Raw genomic sequence first — 26,197 nt, forward strand, 5'->3', positions numbered from 1 at the left:
AAAAACAGCAAACACAGTTAAAACGGAAGAAAAATACCAGGTTTTTCGATTATTGTTTGTGACAACGCGCTATCTGAATCATTTAACTGGTTGACATTTTATTTTGAAGGTGTCCAAACACGGAAGTGTGGTATTTCCCCAGAGGTTTTTCCAGACCGCTTCAGTTCACTACGCATGAAAGATGTCTTCATCCAAGGGAGATAATGTGTGCTTCTTTATCAACGGGAAAAAGGTACGTTTCACTTTTCCGCGTTTAAAAAGTCGAGTCAAATCGGCGCCGAGACGAATTACTAGCTGACGTACCGTTTCTGTCTTTGCATAACTTCCGAGTGTCCACAAGAACTGGCAAATAAAATATGCGAAATCTTTTTTTGTCTTTCTGATTCGCTTTGGCGATTCCTCTAGGTGACCGCGTCAAGTTTGATATTTTGTATCAGAATGAAATATCGAAGTAGATATCGAGTGTTGTGTAGTGTGCGCGGAACTCTGTGACAGAAATTTGGAAATGTCAACACACTTTCTTAAAATGAATTGTAATTGATAACTTGATCACAGGATTAAGTTAAGATATTCGGAATTAAAATTTCTTCCCCGTATTGCAATGCAGTAATTATTGAACTGCAGCTCTCTTGACGGTGTGACCAATTTTGTACCTCTACCTTCAGTGCCCTTTGGGACCCTTTTTGTTGGCAAGTTCTGTTACATTAAAAGCAAACGAGATAAGGGTCATGTCCAATCGCTGAAGCGTGATTGATCACAATCATCCATTGCTATTGCACATCACGCGGGTCGTTTCAAGGTTTGGCAAATTTCACCCTGGAACAAGGGACATGCAAGATCAACGCCGTCTGAAGTGTTCTTTTTGACCCCTAGGTGTCACTAAATTTGACCTGCACGGCCTTTTAACGAATCAAAGAACCAGCTGACTAACTGGCGTTTTCCTGGTTCTAACAGGTGATAGAGGAGAATGCCGACCCGGAGACCAACCTGCTGTCCTTCCTCAGACAGAGGAGTATCCTTACATAGCCACAGCACATCTTTCTTAGCGTAGGCTGGTTCCCTCCTTGACTCGCCGCCTCAGTGAGGTTGACGGGGACCAAGTACGGCTGCGGCGGCGGAGGATGCGGCGCCTGCACGGTCATGGTGTCACGCTACCTACCGACCACCAAGACCATCGCGTATCCTTTGGGGACAAACTGAGGGAGCAGATCTGGTCTGGACCAGAGGTAAACAGTGATTCCCAGTGAGAAGACAAATGTGGGAGAGCAAGGTGCGGGAACACTTCACACAACATTGCAGGTTCACACAACATTGGTTATACATTCCTATCAGTTCCTATGATAATAATAATGATAATAATTACAATGAAACATTTGCAATAACAATTATAATACAAGACAGACTTAATATTCTAAGGCATTATAAGAATCCAGATCTTCTTTGACCTTTGTTATAAAATTTCATTGATTAATGATAAGAAACTGATCGTATTCCCAAATTCCAACTGACTAAGGAAGAGTTTGGCTCGTACGAAAGTGAATGAAATGATGATACTGAATCATGCAAGCCTTGACTGTCATACCTAGACATCACTCGGCCAACGCCTGTCTGCTGCCGCTATGCCAGCTGCACGGTGCTGCCATCACCACGGTGGAGAGCGTGGGCAGCACCAAGACCAGGATCCACCCGGTGCAGGTGACCTTCACCAACCAGAGCCACCTGTTCTCCCCTCCCTCCTCTCCCCCCACTGTCCTCCTCCCTGACCTGGATGCTGTGTCGGCAGGAGCGCATCGCCAAGGCTCACGGCTCGCAGTGCGGCTTCTGTACGCCGGGGATGGTGATGTCCATGTACACTCTGCTGAGGAATAAGCCTCAGATCTGCCTGGACGACATCACACAGGCTCTGGCGGGTGAGTTGTATCAGGACTTCTGAGTCTCTTTCCCTCAAGTCTCCATAGATAGCTTGTTTTGTGTGAAGATGGCATTTTTATGATCGTTTGTGTTGGTATTGTGTGTGTGTGTGTGTGTGTGTGTGTGTGTGTGTGTGTGTGTGTGTGTGTGTGTGTGTGTGTGTGCGCGCGCACACACGCTCTGCAGGTAACCTGTGCCGTTGCACCGGCTATCGACCCATCATCGACGGCTGCAGGACCTTCTGCCAGGTGGTTCTCCGCCTTCTCACCACGTTGCTCCTCCTCACAGTGGAAGGAGCTTGAAAGTGAAAGTTAAAGTCCCAGTGATTGTCACATCCCGAAGAATGCAAAAGTTGAGTTGTCCTCCACATTTGACCCATCCCCTGAGGGAGCGGTGGGCAGCAGCAGTGCCGCGCCCGGCAATCATTGGGTGATCTAACCCCCCAAGTCCAACCCCGAATACTGAGTGCCAAGCAGGGAGGCAATGGGTACCATTTTTACATTCTTTGGTCTGACTCGGCCGGGGGAAGCAGCTCAAACTTAAAAACCGAGACATGACTGAAAAATAAAATAAAAATTTAATCCACTCAAACTGACCAAAGAGGCGTGAACAATAATAAAAAAGGGTCAGCTGGACAATAAATGGAATTAGTGATCATAAAACGTGTGTTAAAACCAGAAGGAACTTGCATCATTGTTAAGAAAATATTAATGTTAACAAGTGTCTGTCTGACAGGAGCAGGAGTCCAACTGCTGCCAAGTCAACGGCTCAGCCACTTGTTGTCGGGACTTGGAGGGAACTCCAGAGGAACCAGAGGATGTGAGTTCACTTCCTGTCCTGCTGCTTTCGCTTTACTGGCTTTTGTTTATTGTTTGGTATTTCACTAATTAATATTAGTAATATTACTAATTAACTAATCTTTCCCAGGAGGCCCCAAAGCTGTTCAACAAGGAGGAATTCCTGCCTCTGGACCCCACGCAGGAGCTCATCTTCCCTCCTGAGCTCATTGTGAGTTTCTTTTTCAACCCAGTTGCATTGTTTCACGATGGACGTAAGGGGGCAGTGTGAGGCTTGTTTGACTGGTCGTGCGCCCCTGAGCCATGCACCAACTCTCTGTGTCCGCAGCTGATGTCGGAGGCGTCGAACCCGCAGCTGCTCACGTTCCGCAGCGAGAGAATGAGCTGGGTGTCTCCAGCAACGCTGGACCAGCTGGTGGAGCTAAAGAGCCGCAACCCGAAAGCCCCGCTGGTCGTCGGAAACACCAACGTCGGTGAGGGAACCCACACGTGTTTTTTTGCTTTTGCACGACGGCAAATGAAACCGATTTAGACAGAAAAACAGACGGTTGACAATGGCGAATCTGGAAGCCAATTGGGTCAAGTATCCTTCACTATTCTGGCTTTAATGTCAGAACTTGGACTGTTTTTGTAACGAGCAGAAGGTAATCCGGCTCCGTCTTTGATGATGACATCATAGTTGTGAAGAACTCTGCAGGGCACATTAAAGGAAAGCATCTAAAAGGGAAACCCTTGGAGGTTGTCCTTGCATCTGATTGGAGAAGAAGGAGAAGCAGTGGCTGAAAAATCTCAGGAGGCATCACAGTATTCTATTAAAAAACAACCAAAAAAAACATCTCAATGGATCTGAAGAGCGAACAGCTTGAGACCAGGAACCAGTGTGGCGACACCAACCAGGCACTGGAGGTCCCGGACCCCCGCAGTCTGAGTCGGCAGCAGGTCCTGGAGTGCTTCAACACCCTGGTGTGGGAGAAGAAGCTGTGGTTGAGGGAGCGCGAGAACTTCACCTTCCAGATGTCCAATCTCAAGGACGAGCTGCGACGGGTGAAGATGCTGGTGGCGGACCGCGAGGGCGAGATGGCGGCCGAGCGGGCCAAGCACCGCGAGAGCGCCGAGCGCTACGAGAGGACCATCGCCTGCCTGAAGAGCGGCTTCCAGCTGAAGCTGGAGCAGGCCAGTGCCCTGCACAGCCGCCAGAGCCAGGAGGTGGAGAGGATGAGGGCCTTCCTGGAGGCGGAGAAGGTCAAGTGCTGCGAGCAGCAGTCGGAGATTTCCAACCTGGAGGAGCAGCACGGCAAGATCTCGCTGCTGCAGCAGCTCCTGCAGAACAAGGTGCGCGACTTTGAGCACCAACTGTCGGAGAAGGACAACAACATCGTCAACCTGCGCAAGAACAACGACGCCCTCTGCTGGGACCTGGAGGCCGCCAAGCAGGAGCTACTCAGGTACTACGCCTTCCTGCACGACAAGTTCCACGGGGAGCTGTCGGCCGAGGAGAACCGCTGGCTGTTGCCCGAGAACCAGACAGGAAGGAGGAGCGACCCCCCCAAACAGGAAGCAGCTGCCCCAGACCCCAGGGATGGAGGAGGAAAAGAGGCTATGGTGGAGGAGTCAAGCCACCAAGCTGAGAGTGAGGAGGAGGAGGAGGAGGAGGAAGAGGAAAATGAGGAGGAGGAGGAGGAGGAGGAGGAGGAAGAGGAGGAGGAGGAGGAGGAGGAGGAGTGGACAGAGAAGCAGAAGAGGAGGAAGGAGAAGGAGGAGCGGCGGCAGCTTAAGAAGAGGGAGAAGCAGGAGCGGAAGATGCATAAGCAGGTGGAGAAGGCGGCCAAGAAGGAGAGGAAGAGGAGGCAGCAGCAGGAGAGGAAGGAGAGCCGGCAGCAGGAGGAGGAGGAAGAGGAGGAGGAAGAGGAGCAGAAGCAGAAGCAGAAGCAGAAGCAGCAGCAGCAGCAGCAGCAGCAGCCCACCGGCTTCTGGAGCTTCGTTCTCAGGAGGAGGAGGAGGCAGGAGCAGCGGGGCGGAGACACGGCTGGATGAGCCAATCACAGCCCTCCCTCCATATGATGGCTCCGCCCACTCAGACTACTCCTCCTCCTCCACACCTTCACCCTGTACAAACTTCTCCTGTTCTAAATAAATTCCAAACAGCAAAATAAAACTGCCCTGTTTGATTCAGGGTAAAACTGCTCCCATGTAATTCTCATTTATTCAACTTTTATTTGTTCAGCGCTAAATCACATCCAAAGACGTCTCAAAGCACTTTGCACAATCAGAGAAACAATGATTTAAAAAAAAAAAAAAAAATGAAATTTAATATTTTATAAATGATCACTGGCCTCTTGTACGACGAGTTTGATTAAGCAGTAACAGTTTCTGTCAAAATCAACACATTGTCACTCATTTTGCCCCTGTTGTGCGACCAGAGCTCCTGCTCTCTGAGAAGGACATGAAAAGGTTCCCTGTGAACTCTAGAATCGTAGATGAGGTTCCTAGTTGGTTCCTATTGACCAGAAGAGGCACCTGAGAACACCTGAGGCTGTGACTGGGAGGTTTAACGGTAGCTGAGGCTTGTGGATGCCCTTGTGTTTTAAGGTCCAGACGTGAAGTTCAAAGGAGTCTTTCATCCCCTGGTCATCTCCCCGACCAGAGTCCCCGAGCTCTTCCAGTTCTCCCAGACACCAGACGGTGGGTCTCCGGCTTTGTTTGGTTTATGCATATTTGCATATTTATGTATGTTTTTTTTCTTTTTCACCTCCAATAAATGTATGAAAAGAGGCAAACTGCTGGTGTGTGTGCAGGTGTTTGGGTGGGAGCAGGCAACAGTCTGGCCCAGCTGCAGGCCCTGCTGGAAAAGCTGCTTCCTCAGTTCCCTCAGGAGAAGACGGAGCTGATCCGAGCTCTAATCCAGCAGCTGGGCAACGTGGGCAGCCAGCAGATCCGCAACGTCGCCGTGAGTCGCCCTTGCACTCCAAAGAAATTTTTTATTGATTGTTTTTATTCTGTTTTTCTTTTACACTTTGGCCCATTTTTAGTCTCTTGGAGGAAACATCATGAGTGCATATCCAAACTCGGACCTGAACCCGGTTCTCGCCGCTGGGAAGAGCAGAGTCAGTGTCATATCAGACGGTACGCTTGGAAAAACTCTGCAACTACATTAACAAAAATTCACCATAAAAAATGTGTGGAAAAAAACCCACCAGCACTTCCTTGTGCTTCCACCAGGTGGCAGACGTGAGGTCCCTCTGAATCAGGATTTCTTTGTGGGCTTCGGGAAAACGTCCCTGAAGCCGGAGGAGATTCTCCTCTCTGTTTTTATTCCCTTCACCACTAAGGTCTGAATTCATTTCTCTCTTGCGAAATTGAGACTGAATTAAAAATAACATGCCCCCCTCCCCCATCCTCTTTTGTCCTGCAGGGGGAGCTGGTGCGGGCCTTCCGCCACGCTCCGAGGAAGGAGAGCGCCTTCGCCACGGTGGCGGCCGGGATGAGGGTGCTCTTCTCCGAGGGCTCTGCCGTTGTCCAGGACATGAGCGTCTACTTCGGGGGGGTGGGCCCGGCCACCGTCGCCGCTGCAAAGACCTGCAGCGCCATTGTGTCCAAGTCTGAGTTCTTCTTCTTTTGTTTTTCCTCTTCTTAAAGGTCCAGTGTGTAACATTTGTCTCGATATATGATTTTACATTTGTAAAATATAGAATATATACATATATCTACACACACACACACACACACAATATATATATATATATATATATATATATATGTATATATATATATATGTATATATATATATATATATATATATATATATATATATATATATATATATATACATACATATACACACACACACACACACACATATGTGTAGATATATATATATATATATGTGTATATATATATATATATATATATATATACATACATATATATATATACATACACACATATATATGTATATATATATATACATATATACATATATATATACACATATATATGTATGTATATATATATATATATATATACATTTATATATACATTGAGTACTGGTGAGCGCTCATGTTCTCAAATAAACCAACGTAGAAGAAGGTGGACAAGGTATCCAGGTTTAGGTGCACAGGCCACCGTAGTTCACAGGGAGGCGAGACACTGAGACGCTGAGACGCTGCAGTCTGTTAGCACTTGATGTCACTGTTTCTTCTTCAAAATCTACAAATATTACACGCCGGACCTTTCACTTCTTTCACGCACTGACTGGAGCTCCTTCAGTGTCTCTACGACTCGTCTTCTCACCTCCTCCTCCTCCTGCTGCAGACCCTGGTGCGAGGAGACCCTGTCGCAGGCCTACCAGGTGCTGCTAGAGGAGCTGGTGCTGCCGCCCTCAGCTCCCGGCGCCAAGGTGGAGTTCCGGCGCTCACTGACGCTGAGCTTCCTCTTCAAGTTCCACCTGGAGGTCCTGCACCAGCTCAGGGAGACGGTACACGGCCCCGGACACGCCCTCTCCCACCGCTTATTTCTCCTCTCCAACTAGATGCAGGCTTAGTTATGATTGTAAAACTACTTCCTGTTTCATCAGAACGTCGTCACGCATGATGTTCCTGCCAGGATCGAGCCGCTGCCCAGGGAGATCCACCCCAGCCTGCAGGAGTTCCAGGTTGGGAAGCTCTTCACACTTCCACACAATGCTGGGAATGTCCAGGCTGACTCCTCCCCCTGCTCTTCCTCTTCCTCCTTGTCCTCCTCTTCCTCTTCCTCCTTTTCCTCCTCCCTAATCTTGCTCCTCCTCCTCCTCTTCCACCTTTCCCTCCTGCCCCTACTCTTACTCCTTCTCTCTCTCCACCTTCTCCTCTTCTTCCTCTTCCCCAGCACGTCCCCCAGGACCAGAGCCACCAGGACCCAGTGGGCCGTCCCATCATGCACCGCTCGGCCATCAGCCACGCCACGGGCGAGGCGGTCTACTGCGACGACATGCCCAAGGTGGACGGCGAGCTCTTCCTGGCGCTGGTCACCAGCTCCAGGGCGCATGCCAAGATCACGTAGGGGAAGAAAAAAACACATCAGTCCACTTCTGTTTCTGGCCATCGAAAAAACCTTCTTGTCGTCTTGTGCGTGCGTGTGTGTGTGTGTTTGTGCGTGTGTATATGTGGAACAGAGGCGTGGACTTCAGCCAGGCTCTGCAGATCCCCGGTGTGGTGGACGTCATCACGGTGGCCGACATCCCCGGGAAGAAGGTCCGCTCCCAGTTCGGCTACGATGAGGAGCTGCTGGCTGAGAATGAGGTCGGCTTCCCCATGCACAAGTAAAAAACATATATATGTATTTTTAAAAAGTCACTCAAGCCACTTCTCTCGCTCTCTCCCTTCCTCGCTTGCTCCCACTCACCCTCCTGCCATGCCCTCCTCCACCACACGGCGGTGTCCTCCTCTTCCTCCTCCTTATTCTTCCTCCTCCTTGCTGTCTCATTGCACCGCAGGTGTCGTGTGTCGGCCAGATGATTTGCGCTGTGGTGGCCGAGAGCAGAGCGCTGGCCAAGCGAGGAGCCCGAGCTGTCAGGGTCGACTACGAGGACTTGCCCGACCCTGTCTTCACCTTTGAGGTCAGAGGTCGAGTGGACACGTTGCCATGTTGCGCCACTGTGTCTGTGGATGTTTTTCAACAAAAAAACTACCTTTAAAAAAAAAATATATATATACATATATATCTATATATATATAGATATATATGTATAGATATATATATGTATTTTTTAAATCAAGTTGCTAGGGAAATAAATAATATATATATATATTATTTATTATATATATTATATATTATTATATATATGTGTGTGTATATACATGTGTTATTTCCCTGATTTTTCAGTCTTTAGCATCATTTCATATCTGATGTTTTAGCCTCATTCATGCCTTAGCCTTAGCCTCTTTATCTTAGCATAATTTCATATATATATATATCCTAGCTTAGCAAGCTTTTTCAATGCTTCTAATGCTCTTATCTACTGTAAAGCACTTTGAGAACACTTATTTGATGTAAAGTGCTCTATACATTAAAATCTATTATTGTGTATTATTATTATTGTCATGTACTCAGGGGTATTTCTGCACTGACTAGGAAGCCATGGGGAGGTCGTCCTTCTTCGAGCCACGCCGAGTGCTTGAGAGGGGAGACGTGACGGAAGCCTTCAAAACAGTCGACCGAGTGCACAGTGGTGAGGAGGAGCTGAGAGTCTTAAATGCACAGTCCACCCAGTGACTGACCAACACTAACGTGAATTTAACCCCAACATTTGCACCAGAATATCTTCAGGACTGTACCTGGTTTTATTGTTCTGTGTTTAAAACAAGTGAAAAATGAAGCTAATTGCTGCGTTTGAACTCGATCCGTTCAGTCGGTTCTGGAGCCCAAACACGGTCTGTTTTTTTGACCGACTTTCCTCAGGGGAGCTCCGACTGGGCGGCCAGGAGCATTTCTACATGGAGACCCAGAGCATGCTGGTGGTCCCTGTGGGCGAGGAGCGGGAGCTCAACGTCTACATCTCCTCCCAGTGGCCAACACTGGTACAGGTGAGAAGAGAAGAGACCAACTTCACAGACGGGGGCGGGGCGAGACTCAACTCACTCCTGTCAAAAATCAGGAAGTGGTGGCAGAGACGCTGGACATCCCGTCCAACAGGGTCACCTGTCACGTTAAGCGGATTGGCGGAGCCTTCGGGGGGAAGGTGACCAAGACCTCCATCCTGGCTGGCATCACGTCCGTGGCTGCTTGGAAGTGAGTCCCTTTTCTAAAATTGATCTATTAACTTTTTTCTCCCGTTCCAAATCACTGATTTGTATTTTTATTGTTTGTGTTTTTGCTCAGGACCAACCGTGCAGTGCGCTGCGTCCTGGACCGCGGTGACGACATGTTGATCACGGGAGGGCGCCACCCTTTGTTGGGAAAATACAAAGTCAGAAAATCTTTGAAAGTTTTACTTCTATTTAGTGGGAGAGGAGTCTTTGACAAAAAATTAAGATCTGTAACAACTATTTGAGCCCTCCAGGCATCCTCTAGGATGGGAAGAAGGTTTCGTCCAATCACCTTCCAAGTTGATTTCCGATTGTCGAGATTCATATCATGGTCTGATATTTTAGGTATTTAAAGGTCAAGTGTGTAATATTTGGAGATTTTGAGAAGAAACAGCGACACCAAGCGGTTGCATTAGCGCTAGTTTAGATTCAGATTAGATCTCTCCCCCTCCTGAACTTGCTAGTCAACTACGGTGGCCTTTTCGCACAAACCTCTCATTCCTGGTCCACCTTCTTCGTTTGTAGGTTTGTAGATTTGGTGGTTATCTGAGGATGCCAGCATTCACCCTAAATACAAAAGACTGGAATGTCCACACCGGGCTTCCTTAGAAATGTGGCGCCGCAAGACGGCAACTAACTTTGAGCAAGACCCTTGATATATGTTTATTTTTATATGGAAATATGAACCATTCCAAGGGCAGGAAAACTAAATTACTTTTATTGTACTGCGAGTATACACTTTTATTCATCAAGTCAAATAAAGTTATTTTTATTTATGTGGCACATTTACAAACGACAGAGCCGTAAGTGCTTCACAATTAGAGTGCATATACATTGACCTATATATAAACATAATAAAATACTACTACTACTATTACTACTACTAATAACAATAATAATAATAGTAATAATAATGAGAAATTAGTCAGAAGAGCTACTCAAAAGCCAGGGAAAAGATATGACTCTTTAAAAGCGATTTGAAGGCACCAAAGCTCTGGGCTGCACGGATGTCGAAGGGAAGGGCATTCCAGAGCTGGGACCAGCTACAGAAAAAGCCCTGTCCCCCATTCATGTATTTGTGGGCAGTATATTAAGCTTTTACCAATATAAAAATCATAAATCAGGCCAACTTTTACACACTGGACCTTTAAGGGAAAAAGGGACTTGTGTTGTTAATGCTTAGAAACTTCTTCTAGGTGGGTTTCATGAACGATGGCCGCATCCTGGCTGCAGACCTTCAGTACTACATCCTGGGCGGAAACACGCTGGATGACTCCTTAATGGTTGGTTAGCGACCTTCTCTGCCCCCCTGTGGCGGTTGAGATTCTCTTCACCCCCCTCCTCTGCCCACGCAGGTGATGGAGAAGATGTTGATATCCATGGACAACGTCTACAACATCCCCAACCTGCGTGGCCGCGGCACCGCCTGCAGAACAAACCTGCCGTCCAACACGGCCTTCAGGGGCTTCGGGGTGCCGCAGGCCCTCACGGTGGTGGAGAGCATGTTGGACGACGTGGCCACGCTGCTGGGGCGCCCGACCTACGAGGTGGTTACCGGGTCCCTGACCCCCTGACGACCTTTGGGAGTGCCCCTCCTCCGCCCTGCCCTCACCCCCACCATAATTTCTGATCTCCTCGCCCCTCCAGGTCCAGGAGATGAACTTTTACCGTGGGCCGTCCACCACCCACTACGGCCTGGAGTTCAGCCCTGACACACTGCTGCGCTGCTGGGAGGATTGCAAGGTTTGCACATGTTTACCGCTTATTTATTTTCCCATTTTTGGCATTGGTTTACTGCATGTGAAAAAGAAACAATAAAAAACTGGTTGTATAGAAATGACGACCACGATGTGGACAAGGTGGAGGATTACCTGCTCCTTTTTTAAAACAAATATTTGTATTTGTTCTTGACTGATTTAGGTGTCTTCATTTGTTCCTTTGTTTTTGTTAAATATTTACATACATATATTTATATATACATATATATACATGTATATACATACATATATATGTATATACATGTGTATACATATATATATACATATATATACATGTATATACATGTATATATATGTATATGTATATATACATATATATATGTGTATGTACAGTATACATACACATATATGTTTGAAATAAAGCCTTCACTCAATCATTCATACATTCATTCATTCAAGGTCAAGTCGGACTATGCCGCCCGCCGCCAGGCAGCCCTGCACTTCAACCAGCAGAACCGCTGGAAGAAGAGGGGCGTGGCCATCACCCCCATCAAGTACGGCGTGGGCTACGGGATCAGCGTCCTGTCTCAGGTTGGCCTTGAGTTCATCACTCACAGACAGACGGGGTTTGAAAGATCAAATGGATCAGCGAACAGTAAAATAACTTGATTAACCCGGGTACATGTGTGAAGTTGAGTGGAAACTCCTCCTCCGAGGGCGAGGCCGCGTTCATTGTTGTGCTGTCAGGAGTCCACTACAAACGATGACAGTGTCCCCGCCCCAACAGGCCGCCGCTCTGGTCAACATCTACAAGGACGGCTCGGTGCTGGTGACCCACGGTGGGGCGGAGATGGGTCAGGGGGTCCACACCAAGATGCAGCAGGTGCGCCATCTGTGCCATTTTACTCTCTTTGACGACAAAAAACAACAACAAAAAATGGTTTGGTTGGGGTCTAAAGACCGAGTCAAAGATTCAAAAGATTGTATTTTACTTCTCACGTCTTGTTACATGGCAGTGAAATGTTGGTTTGGCAAAACCCAACGTGTTTGTGCATGCAAGGAATAAAGACAGAGTAAAAAAGAGAATTTGAAAAGTGGCAAGTGGCAGTTGAATGTAAGTTTTACAAATATACAAAAGTACAACATTTCAAGTTAAAAAGATTTCTTAAAAAGTGGCAAGTATAAGGATAACGGTGTTTGAAGTGTTATGCACTACTATACAATGCTATACAATATGATATAATGTAATGTAATTAGCAGCAAACAATGGAATGCATAAATATATAATAATATCAGCAGCAATAGTAGTGATGATAACACCAGTGAAATAACAATAATAGTAGTGGTAGTAATAATAATAATAATAGTGCAATCATTTTGAAATAATACAACGAAATTTAAGAACAAAAAATGAACTACAAATCTAATCTAACTTTTACTGTACATATATATGTATATGTATATACATATATACATATATATATATATATATATATATATATATATATATACACATATTGATTATGCATGTTATGGTGCAATAAAGTGCAGGTGAATTGTCCATGTACAAGATATTCCGAGTTCAGAGCTCGGGATGATGTTGATGGATTAAAAAAAAAACGATTTTCGACTCTTCTCCACCAGGTGGCCAGTCGGGAGCTTCACATCCCTGCCTCCAAGATCTACATCAGCGAGTCCAGCACCGGCGCCGTCCCCAACAACTCGCTGTCGGCCGCCTCCTTTGGCACCGACTCCAACGGCATGGCGGTCCAGGTGATGCCGGGCTTCCGCGTCCTGTTTTTTGGGCCCCGCCCACTTGTAGGCGCATCTTCGTTCACCGCCTCCTTTCCTTTCCTGCTGTCCAGAACGCCTGTCAGATTCTCTACCAGCGGCTTGAGCCCTTCAGACAGAAGAACCCCAAAGGACCATGGGAGAGTTGGGTACGACCCCACCACCCCCAGAAAAAGACCTAAAATCTCATATATGTGTGTATATATGTATGTTTGTGTGTGTGTGTGTGTGTGTGTGTGTGTGTGTGTGTGTGTGTGTGTGTGTGTGTACATATATATATATACACATATATATATACACATATATATACATACATACGTACATACGTACATACATACATACATACATACATATATCTATAAATATAAATGTGAATGTGTTCAGGTGGGAGCAGCCTTTTTCCAGAGGGTGAATTTATCAGCCTCAGGATTCTACAGGTACAGCCACCTTCACTGTGAGCTCGCTGCTGCGTGGGTGTGTCTGTAAAACCCACTTCCTTCCTGCATGTGCGCCGCCCCAGGGGTCCCGACCTCAACATGGACTGGGAGAAGAAGAAGGGGAAGCTGTACACGTACTTCACGTTCGGCGTGTGCTGCAGCGAGGTGGAGCTGGACTGCCTGACGGGAGAGTACCGGGTCCGAGCCGCCACCACCGCCATCTGAGAGCACACGGTGCCGCTCACGACATTCTAACCGTCTGTCTGTCTGTCTGTCTGTCTGTCTGTCTGTCTGCAGACGGTGAGGGCAGACCTGGTGGTGGACATCGGGAAAAGTCTGAACCCGTCAGTGGACATCGGGCAGGTTTGTGGGTCGGCGCCGGTGACCTCGCGGGTTTCCTGAGATTCTCCGTTGTCACTGGTCCGTCTTCTCTGCCTGTGTTTGATAGATCGAAGGGGCCTTCATGCAGGGCATGGGTCTCTTCACCATGGAGGAGCTCAAGTACTCCCCCTTGGGCCTGCTGTACACCCGCGGCCCGTCCCAATACAAGATCCCGGCCGTGTGCGATGTTCCGCTTCGCTTCAACGTCTACCTGCTGCCGGACTCGGAGAACCCCCACGCCATCTACTCCTCAAAGGTCAGAGGTCATGCTGTGTTCCAGGAAGACCGTGTGTGTGCCTTGTTAAAAGCCCGTGCTTATGTTCACTGTGGTTCTGCAGGGTATCGGCGAACCCACGGTCTTCCTCGGCAGCTCCGTCTTCTTCGCCATCAAGGACGCTGTGGCTGCCGCCCGCTCCGAGTCCGGTGCACTCGGTCTGTTCAGCCTCAACAGCCCCGCCACGCCGGAGAGAGCCTGTCTGGCCTGCTCCTCTCCCTTCACCAAGATGGTACAAATAAAAGAAAATTTAATTTTCAAATTCATGTAAAATTAAAGTCAGTTCTTTAATTTAAATCCAATGACATTTAATGATCGTTTTAAATGAACTCACAATTGATTAAAATTAAAATATAGAAATAAGAATAAATAACACATTTGGAATTGTGTTGAGTAAATCACTAAAAGTGTATTAATTTTGTATTATTGTTTTTTTTTTACAGGTTCCAGTCAGCGAGCCAGGATCTTTTCAACCGTGGGCTTTGAACATCTAAAACCTGAAGTTTTTTTTCCCGACAACTGTGACGGAACGTAATCCAGATGTTTCAGCGATGCACTCAAACTGCTGCTTTACTTAAAACCTGTAAGCTTCCCTGCAATTGCACTTATAGCTGATTGAATTGACCATGAAGTGAAATGAAAGTTTCTCGCCCTTCATTAACAGTGCTCTTCATTTACTGTGATTTACTGCTTTGCCATGTTTTTCTATAACCCAACACGTGACTGACTGACAATTAAACGTTTTATCTACGTATTGATTTTTTTTTTTTTTCCTTTTATCATAACAACTATTTTGAATCCATTTCGTATTTTATTTTTGTCGGAGCACACGCTTAGTAGAAGTTGCGTTGTTTAACCACAGGGTGGCGCACTCTATCAGTAAAGAGACCTGAGAGACAGGAAGTGTTGAACAGGTGTTTGACTGGAATAGGTTTGGAAACAGGCACCGGCTCCAAGTTATGATGAATTCTGAATTCTGTTTCACCATGAAAACCAATTGGATGAGTGTGACTTGTGAAATACTATACATTAAATGAGTATTTAACATGCAGATTTCCATTTAAAAACAAAAAAACAAAAAACAACAACAACAACAACATTCTGAATAAAACGCGCCGCCTCAGACAGATTTTCTAATAAACGTAACAACGAAATGTAAAAATTAATTACACGTACAAAATTGAACACAGTCCAAAATAGTAAACGTGATAACTGAAGCGTTGAGGACGTTTCGCCGCCGCGAGGAGGAAGGGAAGTTAAATAGCGCCTGCGCAGCGGGCGGAGCCAGCGGAAGTTCCGACGGGAAGGTCTTTTTGTTTGGGCCGCGGAAAGATTCGTCACTTTGCTTTGATTCCCCCCTGGTTAACAACCGTTTTTTATCTGCATTAATTTCGGTGAGTACCGCCGCCAACTGTTCTCCTCGTACGCGGACACACGCTTCGCCTCCGCCGCCGGCGACGCGAACTCGCTCGGCTGCGAGCGGCCTGGATTATATATGTGTATATACATTTTTTCCCCCTTTTAATCCGGTAAACGTCGCCATCATGGGGCGACTTTTGAGTTTCCTGCCGTACACGGCAAGCTAGCTTAGCCTTTTTAGCCTAGTAGTTGATCGCATTTCATTCTTTAATTCCGATTGAAGGTAAATTGCGTCGTGACAATTTGACAACTTTTTGTGCCCCGGTGAGAATGTGCGTGACAGATTTTGGGTTTCACGAGGGAGAAGTCACCGGCGTTTGTGTGAGCGTTGAGAAAATGTTGTTCGCCGCCTACCGCGAAGGCCCGGCTAATTAGCAGGCGCTCGGCGCATGGTGGGGGCCCATATTCAGCCAGCGCTAACCTGGAATGAGCCGGCTGTACCTGGATGAGACACAGTGATTAGTATCCGTGTTATTATATCGGCATCGAAATGTTATTCTCGACGTTTGCACTTGTGGCTGGGCCGTCTGATTAACGTCACTTTCCGCCATGTTGCCACATTAAGTCACTGAATTGTCTCCACTTCCAGACAGTGTTGCTCAGATTTTCTTCTTTTTTCTTCTCTTGTCTGCTTTGTATTGTTTTGCCGTCCGTTTCCTCTGTAATTATCCAGGCTAGCGAGGTAACACCTTTAGTTCAGGACACAATAAGAATGTTTCGCATTCAAATTAAAATAAATAAATGATAAATAAAAAAGTTTCTCGGCTTCGTGCAGGATTCACTTTTGGTCCAAACTTGGGGTTAATTATAACTGCGCGAGCACGTTGAAATTAAACTAAACCGCACAGTTGGACTCGAAGATAAAGGTCAAAGTGTTTGTGCATTTTGTGCGGAATCACACGATCTTTACTTATAATCATAAATATTGTGGATTTGTGAACGTTCTACATGTAATGCATTTAACTGGTGCTGCATATAATTTGGCAGCTTGTGTGTGCAATCTGATGAAAATAACCTACAGCTGTTGATGTAAATGGCAGCCAGGAAGCACAACAACAATGATGTTTTTTTTCTTTCCTTTTTTTATGTTCTCGCCAACTGTGCATGATATTATCTCGGGTACAGTTTTAGCTCGGGGCATGTCCGCCTCTTTTGCACGTGTTGTGTTCATGTGTCTTAACAAACACTGTTTGCCCTCTGTTTTTAATTTTAATTTTTAATATTGTTTATTCCACACCAAGGTCTCTTTTATGAGTAATCAAAGGCCGCAAAAGCCGACGCTAACAGGCCAGCGTTTTAAAACGAGGAAAAGAGGTTTGTATCCACCGGTATCACTTCCTTCCTACACTTGCACTCAAACAAAAAGTCCTTGCTCATGAACCTGGTGTGCGTGATCTTTTTTCTTTCTTTTTTCCTCCCCACCAGATGAAAAGGAGAGATTTGACCCTACTCAATTTCAAGAAAGTATCGTACACGGCTTGAACCAAACTGGCACTGATTTGGACGCAGTTGCAAAGTTCCTGGATGCCTCTGGCGCCAAGCTCGACTACCGCCGATATGCAGAGACACTCTTTGACATCCTGGTGGCCGGCGGAATGCTGGGTGAGGCGAGGTGTCTGAGTGCAAACTGGTTTGCCTGCTTTTAATTCAACACCAACAAGTTGAAGTGAAAGTCAGTGATGCAGGTATGTTTTTTTTCTTCTCTGTGCAGCCCCCGGTGGGACTTTATCCGACGACATGACCCGCACTGACTACTGCCTCTTCACGGCACAAGAAGACCTGGAGACAATGCAAGCATATGCTCAGGTATACAGCACGTGCTCGCCTGAAGGTTTGGTTGTTTTAAGAGAAAATGGCGCTAAACATTTGATCTATTTTAAACACTTTGTATTAAGTTGCTGACAAACGGATCCACAAGCGAGTCTTTAGACTAATGTAGTGACTACAACGTTTCCTTTTGTCTTCATCACTCTGGATTTGGTTGAATGCTCTGGATTTATTTTCCTTCCAGAAATAATGTAACAAAAAAAAAGATATGGTATATGCACACAAATAAGCTTCCACTTGCAAACAAACAAACTTTGAGCAAGCAAGGTGTAAAGACTGTGCTTTACAGCCAAGAACCACCACTGCGAGGCCTCAGCAGGGCTTGTGCAGTCATGGACCTGCACCTGCGGGGGGAGCACACTTAAACAGAAAGTTATCGTCACACGCAGTCAATCGTAAATCATAACCTTTAAACATAAAAGTAGGCTCTTACAGTACTCAATCACCTTATTATGATCTGGAATGACTTGTTGTTCTGATGTCATTGTGAGCGAGTGAGTCATTGAATCCGTTGATGTCTTGCCCTGACAGGTTTTTAACAAACTGATCAGGCGTTACAAGTACCTGGAGAAGGGATTCGAAGAGGAGATCAAGAAGGTGAGTCCTCAAACACGCCGGGAAGCAGACGTGCAGCTTAAGGTGCCATTAGTCTGATGCCACGCACACTAAAAGAACAACTTGGCATTTTGTTTTAGTGTGAAGCTGCCGTTCTTCTTGTTGATCCATTTCCACAGATGGTGTCAAATTTAGTCTTAGAAGATTTTTTTTATTGGCCAAGATTGACTTAACAGCTGTTGCGCTGCTGGAGGACATTTTTTTCACTTAATTGAGCCTTGTTAAAGCGTGAGAAGCAGATGATAGAACAGATTGTTCCCCAGTTGTCGGCCAGTAAAGTACTGGAATTGTCCCGCGGTCACAACAAAAATGTCCCGACTGGTTTAAATCACAGCTGTGGGTTTTTTCTTTTCTCCTTTCCTTCTTTTTTTGATCTTCCTGTTCCTCTGTAGCTGCTGCTGTTCCTCAAGGGGTTCACGGAGTCTGAGCGCAACAAACTGGCCATGCTGACGGGCATCCTGCTGGCCAACGGCAACATATCGGCCTCCATCCTCAACAGCCTCTTCAATGAGAACCTGGTCAAGGAAGGTAAGGAGGAGCTCCAGAGACCTGCAGCTTTTTGTTGCGGGATCTTTCTATTTTAGCCTGACCGTGTGTCCTTGTCTCGCCACCAGGAGTGTCTGCAGCCTTCGCTGTCAAGCTGTTCAAGTCGTGGATCAACGAGAAGGACATCAACTCCGTTGCGGCCTGCCTGCGCAAAGTGGGCATGGACAATCGGCTGATGGTGAGAGGAGCTCTGACGGCGGCTGTTTGAGAAACCTCTTCCGCCTTCTCCATTTCTGAACGCCACCTTCTGAATCGTCTCCTCAGGAGCTTTTCCCTGCCAACAAACGGAGCTGCGAGCATTTTTCTAAGTACTTCACCGACGCTGGGCTGAAGGAGCTATCAGACTTCGCCCGCAACCAGCAATCCATCGGCGCCCGCAAGGAGCTGCAGAAGGAGCTCCAGGAGCAGATGTCCCGCGGCGACCCTCAGAAGGAGGTGAGGTGGCTCCAAGCTTGTGGTGATGGAGCGTTGAATGAATGTTCTCTTGTCTGATGATGCAAGTGCCTCCGCCTCCTCCTCTGTTCAGATCATCCTCTTCACCAAAGAGGAGATGAAGAAGGCCGGCCTCACCGAGCAGACCATGATCGGCATCATCTGGGCCAGCCTCATGAGCTCCGTGGAGTGGAACAAGAAGGAGGAGCTGGTGTCCGAACAAGCCATCAAACACTTGAAGGTACTGCGGGTCGGCGCCAGTGCCGCCCTGAGCCAGCGACCTGAAAGCAGGTGGGCCGGTAGAACCTGACGCGATGGTCTTCGTTCTCCCTCCTGCAGCTATACAGCCTTCTGCTGAAAGCCTTCACCTCCCAGGGTCAGTCGGAGCTCAGCCTGCTGCTGAAGGTCCAGGAGTACTGTTATGACAACATCAACTTCATGAAGGCCTTCCCCAAGATCGTGGTGCTGCTCTACAAAGGTGAGTCACCTGACCTCAGCTTTTCAGAGGCCCCGTATGTTTTCAACTACTATGCTTTTAGTTGGGCTTTGTGATGTCACAAAGGGTGCAGATTCCTCACCCAGCCAGGTTTGGATCCCCCTAACTCAACTTGGCAGAGCTCCAGCAGTGCAGTGGTTTCCTCCGAATCCAGCGGATGTTTTCCCTTTTCTATGCTGCAGGCTGAAAACAGAACGTTAAAGTTAGCTGAACGTACCTTTCATTGACGCCCCTTCCTGCTCCTCCCTCCCCTCCCTTCACAGCTGACGTCCTGAGCGAGGAGGCCATACTGAAGTGGTACTCTGGCGGCCACCTCAACAAAGGGAGGAGCATCTTCCTCGAGCAGATGAAGAAATTTGTTGAGTGGCTGAAGAACGCAGAGGAAGGTAAGAACCGACGACAACGGCTCGGCAGCTGCTCGCACGCGTCGCGGGCCGCTTCTCATCGAGTCTCAGAATAGTTAACCCCCCCCCCCCCCCCCGTCCCCTCCCAGAGTCGCTAGGTTTACGCCGGGAGTCACACAAAGGCCCTGTTTGCACTTGGTCATTTCATGCGTTTTTTCGTATTCCGATCGGCAAAAAACTCGAAGTAACCAAGTGCAAACACTCCAAATCCGTTTTGTCATCCGAATACCCAAGAGGGGAGGTGGTTTGGACGCTTCGCATAAAATCGCATTTGTCACGGACGTGTGAACAGAATGCGAGCTCAGTCCACTTTAACAACCGCCTACTCCACTCACCTCTCCCGTGTAAGTACTTGGTCGGCGCCCCACCTCCCTGTGTCGTCATTGTAAAGTTACAAACAAGAAGCCAAAACAAATCATTTTTGTTAGACTCGTTTATTAGCATGCTAATAAATTTCACTCCGCATTAGCGTATTTTGTCAGCGGAGCAGCGGTCGCAGTTTCCCACATATGAGATTAAATGTGCGACGTTGCATCCGAAAATTTGCCAGCCACTGTTGATCCGAAAATAAAGTTGTCACCACTCTGTCCCAACAGTCGTTACTCCTCGTTCCGATCCATACGAGCTGCAGTAGAATTAAAACCAGTGACTTGATATAGTCCGCAAACAGGAAGTTGATTCTTAGTCGTTTTCAGGTGAAACTAGCTGTAGTTTTGCGCTTTGCTGCCCCCAGTGGTTAAAAATGCACTAATGCGATCACAAGTGGCACGCTCGAGACGCATGTTAATGCCATGTGCAAACAGATGCTTCAAGATGCGTACTTGTGATACGATCCCCCAAAACAGTTACAAGTGACCAAGTGCAAAGAGAGAGATGGTTTATTTCACATCTAAAATCAGGTTAGAAGCAAACAAACTGAAAAAAAGACAGTGAAGAAGTAGTGAAAAGGTCTGGGCTCTTCACGCTGACAGAGACGCCCTTACAAAGCCAGTGGGTGCCGACTGGTCCTGTCACACTGGGACCAGTTGGAGCTTCTCAGGAGACATTGGGTAATTTTTTTTCCTGGAAACGGTTGCACCTGGTGTGTTTACGTTTTTCTTATTTAACATTTAAATAAAGAAATGTTTTTTATGACAATTTTTAATACCTGGAGTTGAAGAATTTAACCTGTAATTTCCACTGTTTTTCTCTCTGCAGAGTCTGAGTCGGAGGAAGAGGAAACCGACTAAAAACCTCCACCACCAGTTGACCTTTTTGGACCCCTCCTTTTTTCTTTTTTTTTCAGTAGAAGCAGGAGCAGTAACCCCCCCCCCCCCCCCCCCACCCCCACCCCTTTCTTTTTCTTCTTTGTCTGCTACTCTGTTACTGTTCCACTCCAGCAAATCTAAGTGTTATTTTGGCTAAAGAGAAAAGGGCTCTGTCCTGATCGCAGCTGCTTTCAGTATGATGGCGTCCATCCATCCAAGAGCCTATTTTTATTTCTCCTTATTATTTTTATATATATTTAATTTTTTGGGGGGTGTCGTCCTGTAATCTGGATAGGAAAAAACATTCCACGTGGTCTCGACGACCCGGTGCAGTTTTTCTTTTTTAATTTTCTTTTTTTTTTTTTTTTTTTTTAATTGAATCACGTGACTGTGACGTCAGCGGATCAAAATGCCCCCCCTCCCCTTTATACACACACACACCCTTCCGCTTTTGATTTGCCCCCACCACCACCCGCTCACGTCGGGCTCCTGTCGGCTCTAAACTTGGCCTTTTCTCTCGGGCAAACCTGTTGTTTGTGGGGGGAGGGGCATCGACGTCGCTGTGGTTGGTCTGCCACAGGGACCCTCCCTCGGCCCCTCCCTCCCTGTAAGATGCCTCGCCGGCTAATTGATTATTATTGGTTTCTACTTTCTTTAATCTGATACAATTCAATTGACTTTTTTATGAAATAAAGATTATTGAAATGAAAGATGGCTTGACTGATTCATCTCCCATCAATTTACAGAGTTATTTACTAAACTGAATGTTGAAATTTTAAGAAAATGACATCACATGTAATAATGAAAATATACTTTGTGTTTGTTTTGGTGCGGTATATTTTTATACATATAAATAATGGTTCATATGCAGATTCACCAACATTCCCAAACGCCAGGTTGCATTTCTCTCCTTTATTGTACAAAAATACATTAATTCTCTCGAAGCAGCTTCTCTGTAGTTGTGATGTGCAAAAAGGACACTGTAGTCGTGAAAACATTCAAGTAGGTTTTTTTCCTTACAGTTGAGGTTCAGAGGTTGGCCTTGACGTCCACACCTAGGTTTGAGGTAGCATCCAACTTTCGTACACTTGCAAAAAATATTCTCATTAGTCCTGTTTCAGTTGCAGGCCAGGGCCTTGTTTGTTTTTAAAGTGTTAACAGGTTGTGCAATGATACAAAAGTAAACATTACACCACATTGCACATATTATTTTTATGTTTCCCCTGACCAGGCAGAAGACTGCAGGACAAACTGCAGTTCACATTTGGGACCAAACATTTTTTTTCTGAAACTCAGCCGGTCTTTGCTGTCTGCAGCAGTTTATCCCAGTCCAACAGTTTAAACTGCCGCACGGTAGCGCCATCTATCGGGCACATCTTCATTCTTGTGCCAGCTCTTTGTGCAGTCTTCAGTTTTCCCCGCTTCAATGAACAAACATTGTCCCACAGTCCCACAGAGGTTAACAACACCCCCGCTGCTGACCGTGACCTCGCAGACTCTGGCTGCAAATTACATCATTGGTGTAATTCTTTGCTCTTCTTCAAATGAGGAACTGTTGTGATCAAACTGACCACGATGCAGTGCAAAACTTCCTGTTCCTATCTTGACTGGTTGTAGCTTCGCCTCTTCCTCCTCAGGGCGCACTGATTGGTCTGGCCAACCATCACCTCCACATTGAAAGTAATTTCTCCCGCCAGTCTTTGAAGGCATCGTCCTCTCTTCTCAACTGACAGCCTCTCCTCAGTTTGCGTCATGTGACTGGCTTTCACGAAGTCTCTTCTTCTTCTTTCTGTTTAGGGGATTGGACAGGCAAGTGTGTCTGTGTGTGTGTGTGAGGCCAGAAATAACCTCCCGCCCCGCCATCAGGTGCAGTGTTACACACGGGCTCAGGTTACAGCTCAACCAAAACACAGAGGTCCAGCAGCAGAACACCAGAGAACGTCAAGTCCATCAATTAGCCGATTAATCCAGCCGATAAATAGAAAGAGTCGTATGTACATAGTCTGTTTTTTCTGCCACGTGTCGGCATGTAAACAACGTGGTGGGAGGGGGGGGCAACCAAGTTGTCACACGGTGGCCGAGTGTTTCCCGCCATCTCTGAGCTGTGGAGGGAAGAGAGAAAACCCATCAGCACTTTTTTTTCCCACTAATGTTTCATCTTTGTATGTCATTTGTATTTAGACAACAGCTTAAAAATACATACGTTTTAAAGCTAACTTATCCTGATGTCTGGATGTTGAAATATGATTTAAAGTGTCCCTTGTGACAGCATACTTTTTTAGTTTTTTAATTTCCGCTGGCTCTGAGCGCCGTCTAGTGACATAATCTGGCTGACCTCTTGCCAGCTGCTCGTCTCTATTTGTGTTCACACTCTGCAGTGGTAAACACAACACAGGACTCAAGCAATCATCAAAGAAAGTATTCGATTGAATCAATGTATACAAATTATTTATGCTTAAAGTACAAGAATATAGTAAAATTCTATATGCAAAATAGTTAAGCTAAACTAAGCTAAAATATTAAAAATAAATTACGTTGACCAGTTAAAATTCGAACGCATTTAATTTTAAATATTAGCTAAGAATAGTTAATTTTATCTCGTGCAACGACCTGATGAAATAAAATTAAGTTAATTCAACATATCGGGTTTTTTTTTTTTTTTTTTTTTTCAGTGTACCCGGACAGACCGGAAATAACTGTCCTTCAGTTTGGCTCCACTTTATTCTAGTAACATAACTTCCAAGAAACGCTTAGAGCGTCATCCCTTGAACGTGCTTTCCGCAGGGGCGTTGCGGGTGGGGGACGGACGGGACGGGGCGGGGCGGGGCGGGGCTTCACACCTGTCGCGCTCACCTGCTTCCTCTGGTTGCTGAGGCAGAAGGTGCAGATTGGCCGCAGTGGGGCCGTGCCCACCTGCGGGCCCGCGCCGTGCACGACTCCCTGGTAGCGCAGGCACGGCTGGCCGTGGCCGTCGCAGTCGCCACTGCCGCCGGATGCATCGCCCAGCAGCAGCACGTTGGCCAGGTGCGCGATGTAGCTGGAGGCCAGGCGCAGCGTCTCGATCTTGGACAGCTTCCGGTCTGCCGGCTCTGTGGGGATGAGCGTGCGCAGCGCCGTGAACGCCGTGTTCACGCTGTGCGTGCGGTCCCGCTCGCGCGCGTTGGCCGCCTGCCGCTGCTGGCTCGCGCCGGCCAGACGCGCATCCCTGCCGCGTCGCCGCCTTCTCCTGCGCCGGTGCTCCGCCGCCGTCGCCGTCCGGCGCGCCTCCTCTGATCCCGCCCCCCCGTCATCCGGTTCCGGCCGCGGGCTGCAGCCTCCCGTGGAGTTGCCGTCCGAGCTGTCGCTGTCCAGGCCGTCCGGGTCCGGGTCGGAGCCGGGCTCCCTGCCTGAGGACCTCATGACTGCTCTGCTCTGCTCCTCTCTGCAGCTGCTTGCGGGGCTCTCGGTGCGGGCGGGCGGCTGCACATCACTTTATCCTGGGGGGGAGGTGAAAATAGCACCGGGGGGCTGAGCAGCTGCCGCCGATCCGGTGACCGAAGGGGGGCTGACGGCTGATTTCTGGGTCGCCGGAGCTCAGAGAAGAAGGGTGGGTGGGAAGGAGGGAGGGAGAAAAGGGGAGGGAGGGCACCTGTTGCGGGCCGCAAGATGCGGGTTTAAATTAGCATCAGACTGATATGGGTCAAGGCCGAGAGCACGGAGCAGAAAACCGGGTTTTTGAGGGTAAAATAATGGCTGCAAGATTTCAGTTTATTTTATTTTAAACGTATTACTCTTTTAGCATAATATGATAAATAAATAAAACAAAATAGATGCTTATAATGAAAAATCTCAAACTACATTACAAACGTCATTATTTATTACATTTTAAATTTCTCTCTCTTATTTTAAACTTATTTTGGGCAGAAATCTTTCAAAATATCTTAAAATTTAGTCAATGTTTGGTTTTTGTGATACTAGTATGTTAATAATATTAACAAAAATAAACACAGCAATAATTTTGACTTTAAAAAAAAAAAAAAAAAAGAAGAAATCATGACATTAAATCATTTAAAAAAAACGTAATCTAAAAATCATGTTTTACACTTCTGTGCGAGAGGTTCCTGGTTCACTTAAAAAAAAAAAAAAAGGTTGCCGTTAGTGTTGACCAACAACCAAAGCATCTCTGCTGCTGGCAATAGTGGAGACAACACTTTCAACACACGAAGGTGAAGACACCTCCAATCTCACCGGTTTGGTTTCACATCCGTTTTGTGTCAATGTCACCTGAACATCTGGAGAACAGTGCCACTTCCTGCTGTGGTGCTGGCACTTTTTATTTGTCTGTGGGCAGGAGAAAAAGTGGCTCTCTTTGCAGAACTTGCAAAAGAGTTTTTCCTGCACACACGCTCAACCTGCAGCTCTGTAATATTTGGGTATGCGTGCGTGCATGTATGCGCGTGCGTGCATGCGCGTGTGTTTCTCTCCCACCTGTTGGCACTGGAGGCTCGGGGCTGTGTGGGCTGCTCATGCGCCTGCTTGACTTTGCTGCCTCTGCTGGAGCCTCCAGTGAGTGAGCAGTCCAGGTGGACCCCGCTGGGCCCTTCTCACTGTGACTGTGCCCACAAGGATGGACACACAGGAGACCCCCTCTCCCCTCCCTCCCCTCCCTAGCTCGTCCACCTTCAGTGCCATCTTTGGGGGTGGATATAAATATCTAAACGGACAAGAGTGTGTGTGTATGTGTGTGTGTGTGTGTGTGTGTGTGTGTGTGTGTGCGTGTGTGTGTGCGCGCCCATGAAAGTTCAGGGTGAACATAAAGTCTGGTTAACGTTTTCATTCAATTTACATCAGGGCCCTTTTGATCCACCAGATTGATCCCAGTGTTACGTGACATACATGGCTGCAATATTTATTTTGGCCACCAGAGGGCAGTAAACGCCCAGTGATTTTATATCCATTATGAAATACTTGGTGTGTTTCCAGCCATGGTACATGATACACAGTTTGAGCAGAATGTGCAAAAATAATAATATGCATAAATAAAAAAAATGTCTCCGTATTTTCTTAAAAAACAAAACAAAACAAAACAAAAAAAACTAACAAAAATCAGGGATCACCTGGATGCCAGGGATTAGTCGGAT

General features: G+C 46.9%; 3 protein-coding genes across 4 annotated transcripts; 2 read left to right on the forward strand and 1 right to left on the reverse strand.

The window, feature by feature from the left end:
- Positions 1 to 109: 109 nt before the first annotated feature.
- Positions 110 to 15,142, forward strand: aox6 (aldehyde oxidase 6). 2 transcript variants are annotated; one of them, XM_076048543.1, is made up of 36 exons: positions 110 to 232; positions 955 to 1,012; positions 1,082 to 1,178; positions 1,587 to 1,695; positions 1,784 to 1,910; positions 2,098 to 2,159; positions 2,647 to 2,730; positions 2,839 to 2,919; positions 3,037 to 3,181; positions 5,298 to 5,390; positions 5,504 to 5,655; positions 5,738 to 5,831; positions 5,928 to 6,037; positions 6,121 to 6,305; positions 7,020 to 7,182; positions 7,282 to 7,359; positions 7,572 to 7,741; positions 7,858 to 7,984; positions 8,179 to 8,301; positions 8,817 to 8,913; positions 9,144 to 9,268; positions 9,340 to 9,473; positions 9,564 to 9,651; positions 10,687 to 10,773; positions 10,846 to 11,037; positions 11,138 to 11,233; positions 11,668 to 11,799; positions 11,996 to 12,091; positions 12,853 to 12,981; positions 13,074 to 13,148; positions 13,384 to 13,436; positions 13,520 to 13,634; positions 13,734 to 13,799; positions 13,885 to 14,073; positions 14,156 to 14,323; positions 14,535 to 15,142. In XM_076048543.1, the coding sequence occupies exons 1-36, from the start codon at positions 182 to 184 to the stop codon at positions 14,583 to 14,585; spliced, it is 4,002 nt and encodes a 1,333-aa protein (XP_075904658.1). In that variant the 5' UTR covers positions 110 to 181; the 3' UTR covers positions 14,586 to 15,142. The 2 variants fall into 2 exon arrangements, with proteins under 2 accessions (XP_075904658.1, XP_075904659.1); XM_076048544.1 differs by having other exon boundaries at positions 2,653 to 2,730.
- Positions 15,143 to 15,332: 190 nt separating this feature from the next.
- On the forward strand, positions 15,333 to 21,787 carry LOC142903107 (eIF5-mimic protein 2-A-like). Its single transcript, XM_076048562.1, has 12 exons — positions 15,333 to 15,485; positions 16,752 to 16,824; positions 16,936 to 17,112; positions 17,222 to 17,316; positions 17,869 to 17,934; positions 18,345 to 18,480; positions 18,567 to 18,676; positions 18,763 to 18,933; positions 19,025 to 19,171; positions 19,270 to 19,408; positions 19,690 to 19,812; positions 21,028 to 21,787. The coding sequence occupies exons 2-12, from the start codon at positions 16,761 to 16,763 to the stop codon at positions 21,057 to 21,059; spliced, it is 1,260 nt and encodes a 419-aa protein (XP_075904677.1). The 5' UTR covers positions 15,333 to 15,485; positions 16,752 to 16,760; the 3' UTR covers positions 21,060 to 21,787.
- Positions 21,788 to 21,969: 182 nt separating this feature from the next.
- On the reverse strand, positions 21,970 to 24,643 carry LOC142903108 (transcription factor 15). The gene is made up of 2 exons (XM_076048564.1): positions 23,931 to 24,643; positions 21,970 to 23,179 (listed from the first exon to the last, which is right to left on the reverse strand). The coding sequence occupies exons 1-2, from the start codon at positions 24,474 to 24,476 to the stop codon at positions 23,144 to 23,146; spliced, it is 582 nt and encodes a 193-aa protein (XP_075904679.1). The 5' UTR covers positions 24,477 to 24,643; the 3' UTR covers positions 21,970 to 23,143.
- Positions 24,644 to 26,197: the final 1,554 nt, after the last annotated feature.

Source organism: Nelusetta ayraudi, unplaced genomic scaffold, assembly GCF_046127955.1.
Source record: "Nelusetta ayraudi isolate G7.1 ecotype Tasmania unplaced genomic scaffold, CSIRO-AGI_Nayr_v1 ptg000106l, whole genome shotgun sequence".
In the NCBI taxonomy this organism is placed as follows: domain Eukaryota; kingdom Metazoa; phylum Chordata; class Actinopteri; order Tetraodontiformes; family Monacanthidae; genus Nelusetta; species Nelusetta ayraudi.

Excerpts from the sequence above, each read along its gene's own strand:
- LOC142903107 (XM_076048562.1), top strand. The coding sequence starts at position 16,761 with ATGAGTAATCAAAGGCCGCAAAAGCCGACGCTAACAGGCCAGCGTTTT. Across the intron at positions 16,825-16,935 it reads TTTTAAAACGAGGAAAAGAG|ATGAAAAGGAGAGATTTGAC; the intron begins GTTTGTATCCAC and ends CCTCCCCACCAG. Across the intron at positions 17,935-18,344 it reads TCGAAGAGGAGATCAAGAAG|CTGCTGCTGTTCCTCAAGGG; the intron begins GTGAGTCCTCAA and ends GTTCCTCTGTAG.
- aox6 (XM_076048543.1), top strand. The coding sequence starts at position 182 with ATGTCTTCATCCAAGGGAGATAATGTGTGCTTCTTTATCAACGGGAAA. Across the intron at positions 6,038-6,120 it reads TTATTCCCTTCACCACTAAG|GGGGAGCTGGTGCGGGCCTT; the intron begins GTCTGAATTCAT and ends TTTGTCCTGCAG. Across the intron at positions 10,774-10,845 it reads CGCTGGATGACTCCTTAATG|GTGATGGAGAAGATGTTGAT; the intron begins GTTGGTTAGCGA and ends CTGCCCACGCAG.
- LOC142903108 (XM_076048564.1), bottom strand. The coding sequence starts at position 24,476 with ATGAGGTCCTCAGGCAGGGAGCCCGGCTCCGACCCGGACCCGGACGGC. Across the intron at positions 23,180-23,930 it reads TCAGCAACCAGAGGAAGCAG|CTCAGAGATGGCGGGAAACA; the intron begins GTGAGCGCGACA and ends TTCCCTCCACAG.